Below are 4,281 nucleotides of genomic sequence, written 5' to 3' on the forward strand. Positions count from 1 at the left end.
TCACTCTCTACAACTGTGATCAAACAACAACAAGATGAATTCTGCAAAAATAAATGCTGCATTAAATAGAATATCTGCTGTTGATGAAAACAATTGGATAGACGAATCAGATGATGAGGATGTCAATGTTCCGCTAGAGGAAGTGATAGTTGAAGCAGAAGATGTTGGAGTCGATGAAGATGAGATAGACGAAGTTGAAAACGAGGCCAACCAAAGCGACGAAGATGATGACGTGATGGAGTTTGAGAGGGTCATGGATGAAGAAGGAGATGATGAAGGGATAGAAGCTGACACAACTGAAGGCGATGGTGCTTTGAGGATCGGTATGCGAACGCTCAATGTCAGTGAGACACTGGAAGATCCCTTGGATTTGTATTGTGCAATGGATGCATACGTATTGATCAGCACAATAGATGGAGAGAACAAAAAACTATGTTGGTGCTGCTTTCGGTTTTATTCGCATAGAAACAATAATGGAGGGTGGTATGCCCATGTCAACACCCACAACACTGTCTCAATTATGGAAATGGGGCAGAATTGGTGTGAAGCTTGCGAGAGGCCACTAACAAACTTCACCCGAGTATCTACATGTATTATATGTAATAATGTCCAACCTGTGGCACAATAACCGTGGACCTACTGGTCAAAAAAAAACAACAGCCCTTTTCAGGGCTACATTATTCACACAAAACAGTAGTTAGTTGTATTAGTATTCATAGATTATATGACAAATGAATACTTTGACTAATAAAAGTCTAAGTAATTTGTTAGTCTTTGAATATCTATACATTATATGACAAATAAATTACTACTTTGACTGAAAAGTCGATATTTGGAATTTGATAGTCATTGAATATCTATGCATATGATGAGTACTACTTTAAATGAAAGTTGAAGTTGGCATTTTGTCAATCATTGTATGCATATAATGATGAATACTTTTACATACATACATTTTGTTTGAGACTATAATGTTAACAATGGTATGAACCTGTTTCTGTTTGAAAGTATAATGATAGCTCTGAAAAGAGCTATTTTTTTTTATTGTTTCAGTCTTCAATTGTAGCCCTGAAAAGGGCTGTTTTTTTTATTAATCCATGCAATGGTATGGACTAACGCTCCTCATCATCATCAGAAACAATGATGATTGTATCATCATCTGTATCTGATGATATACTGATGATGTCATCCTCATAATCATCTGAATCAGACGATATACTAATGGCATCATCATTAGCATAATTATCTAGCTCGTTATCCTCTAGATCGTCTAACTCATTGACATCCATCTCTAACTCTGCCTCTACTTCCTCTTGCATACCTTCTTCCATACGTGCCGGGAAATCATCAGGTAGATCATAGATACGTTGCAGCATTTGTGCAAAATTTGTACTGAAATGATCGAACGTTGAATCTATTCCATGTACCTGGATGGGGCCTGTACTCGTCATAGAACACTCTGGTACACTCATCGGTTCGGTGGTGGAATCAGCACTCGACATTGTGGAAGAATGATATAGAACTGGGATTGATGCTTTATTTATATTGGAAAAAAAAGGAGGGGGTGAAGTGTAAATGTAGAACAATTCAGTGTTTGAAATTCGAAAGCAATAAGAATGACAATTTTCTTGAAATTCTAAGTGATTATTATTATGAGAAACTCTGAGTGATTATTATAAAAAAAACTAATAAGGGAGAGGGAAAAAGACACTGCCCCAACCTCGCAGTGCCTCGTGTACACCAACCAAAAAGTGTGTACTCCGTGGAAGGAAAGGAAAGGAATAGAAAGGATGGGAGAAATGAGGAAACGATTACATATCATCGTCTGAATTCAGGACTTCATCAATCAGGATAGGGGATGGTGGAGGACTATCATCGGACTCATTGTCAGCGTCACCGTCATCATCGTCATCGCTGTCGTCGTCGTCTGTGTTTCCGGACTGTGTATCCCATTCGTAATCATTCCGCCAATCATAGGGATCTGGATAATCCCCATCAGACAGGTCCGCTTGATCGGTTCCAGTAACGTGAAGCACTTGTATCCGATCATCATAAATTATGTCATCATAATTCATCGAGTGAGGTGCCGTCGTGGAGGTAACGAAACCTTCATGGATAGAAGCCCAGTAAGGATGTTGATGCGCTGGGTCACTGTACGGCTCAGTAGTTGAATCAGGTTCCATGTTGAAGGTGGCTGATCAACTGAATATTCCAACAGATAATTCCTACTTTTATACTTTTGAAAGGGAGTGGGGGAGGAGTGGGGAGGAGAGGGGATTAAGTGGGAATGAATTTCAAAAATGACATGAGCTATATTCCATGAAAGAGAAAATTGAAAATACTATATGAATTATATGAAATATACTTATTGATTTCATTATGAAACATATTTTCTTCCCAAGAGATTATTTACAATAGATTAGAGAACACAAAAATTGATGTGAGGTATTTGCATAGAAGAACTTGTAATTGAAATAAAAAAGGAAATAATAATGAGACGAAGTGAAGAAAAATGCTCCAACCATCGCATTGTTCAATGTGTACCAAACCAAAACAATGTACACCCTTAATTTCACTTCTTTTTTTTTTATTTTATTTTTATTTCCTGAAATTACAAACATAAACTTAAAACTATCTTAATTAAATATTCCTAACTAACCTAAAACTAATCTTACTACACTTACACTTAATCTATGGGAAAGTTTTTATAAAAGTCACTAACTTTTTATAAGTCTCTATCGAAGAGGTATCTGCTTCACACTTTTTCTCCAGAGATGCATACTTCCGATCTAGTTCGGCTATTACTTTTTCTGCTTCCCTCCGTCGGTTAACAATTTCAGCCATTTCGCGCTTCCTTTTAACCAACGCGGCCTCACTAGCTCGAGAAGCATGTTCTGCTTCCTTACATCTCTGTAGAAAACTGTCCAACATTTCACTAACCTCTCCGATAGGCTGTCGCACTTGTGACACTTCAGGATTCGTCACCGGTGTTGCCAGCATCGGCGAAAGCGGCACCACCGACGGAGTGAATACGATGGGAGCCTCCTCCGATGGGGACAATACAACTGGTGGCTCCTCCGGAGAAGGCGCCCTAGGTTGTTCCACTACTGCTGCGGGTGGTGTGGAGGGCCTTAAGCTGTTTGGAGCGGTCGACCAACTACCTGCATAAGGATTAGTCCTATTGCAAGTAGCTCGGTACTTAGAAATAGGACCAACCTTCGCTGCAGGTCGTTGGCAAACCTTCTTTACAGGCCTGACTTCCTCCTCCTCCTCGAATAAGTCAGGGCTGGTGGATCTGCACCTAACTCGCGAAGTGGATGCCTTCTCCTGCTCTGTCATAGGCATGATGGATGCCACAGCGTTATTTAATTCCTGAGTGTTGGATGCCATTCTGAAAATGTAAAATAATACAAAGTTAGTAGATGTAAAAAATTAAAGTACATTGTTAACTTACTCAAACTTAGCTCCTCGTCGTATAGTACACTGCTTCTGGTTGAGTATGGCTGGACTGCTCTGGATGACTGGAGTTGTCGTACTGAATGTAGAAGAACGTGCTCCTCGGGGTATCAACATCATTGGGAGTGGAGGGAATGAGGTGGGGGCGTGCATGCGCAATGGTTGGAATATGGTGGGGCGAGAAATGGTAGGAAGTGGGCGGGGTGAGCAATGGTGGAAAGAAAGCGGGCCGCGCTCCGCGCGGCTTACGCCCCAATTCGCTACGCTCGCGCCGGCGCGCTTCGCGCGCCGGCGCGCGCACCCCCACCCCGGGGGGAGGAGGGGGGGTGGGGGGTCACCGCGCCGGGCGGCCCCGCCGCCCCCCACCCCCACCCGCGCGCTTCGCGCGCCGTGAAACCTAACCTAACCTAACACCTATGACCCTAACCTACAGTATGTATTAATCTAATCTAACCTAACGCGGGAGTAAATTCACCATGTTGGTTCAATCAATACGTCATCTGTTGGTTTTGGTTCTATTATTCTAACATTTGGATCAATGTCCAGTCCTGGATATCCCAGTCCACCTGATGGCCTGACTTTATGGCTTTTCTCCAAAACTTCAACTCTCTCTTCTAGTACATCATACTTTTTCATTGTAGTCCCTGTTATGTTTGACATAGCATCAAATTTTTTATTTGTAGACGCTGTTATGTCAGACATTTTTATGTCCACATCATTTGTAAGTTTGTCAAATTTACGAGTGAAAGTTATCCGAGCCTCTGCAATTTTATCGTCAAATGCTTGACGGGCATCGCGAGCAATATTACCTATTGTGGATTGTAT

The 4,281-nt window shown here is 41.5% G+C and overlaps 1 protein-coding gene across 1 annotated transcript; it reads right to left on the reverse strand.

The window, feature by feature from the left end:
• Positions 1-2,691: 2,691 nt before the first annotated feature.
• On the reverse strand, positions 2,692-3,609 carry LOC141486584 (uncharacterized). Its single transcript, XM_074184776.1, has 2 exons — positions 3,455-3,609; positions 2,692-3,391 (listed from the first exon to the last, which is right to left on the reverse strand). The coding sequence occupies exons 1-2, from the start codon at positions 3,607-3,609 to the stop codon at positions 2,692-2,694; spliced, it is 855 nt and encodes a 284-aa protein (XP_074040877.1).
• Positions 3,610-4,281: the final 672 nt, after the last annotated feature.

The sequence above is a fragment of the Leptinotarsa decemlineata genome, unplaced genomic scaffold, assembly GCF_025532065.1.
Source record: "Leptinotarsa decemlineata unplaced genomic scaffold, Ldec_3_MD MMD2_tig00026358_RagTag_RagTag, whole genome shotgun sequence".
Taxonomy (NCBI): domain Eukaryota; kingdom Metazoa; phylum Arthropoda; class Insecta; order Coleoptera; family Chrysomelidae; genus Leptinotarsa; species Leptinotarsa decemlineata.

What these genes read in the sequence shown, in the direction of transcription:
- LOC141486584 (XM_074184776.1), bottom strand. Translation starts at nt 3,609, where the DNA reads ATGCACGCCCCCACCTCATTCCCTCCACTCCCAATGATGTTGATACCC. An exon ending in CGACGAGGAGCTAAGTTTGA is followed by an intron (nt 3,392 to 3,454) that starts GTAAGTTAACAA and finishes TTACATTTTCAG; the next exon opens with AATGGCATCCAACACTCAGG.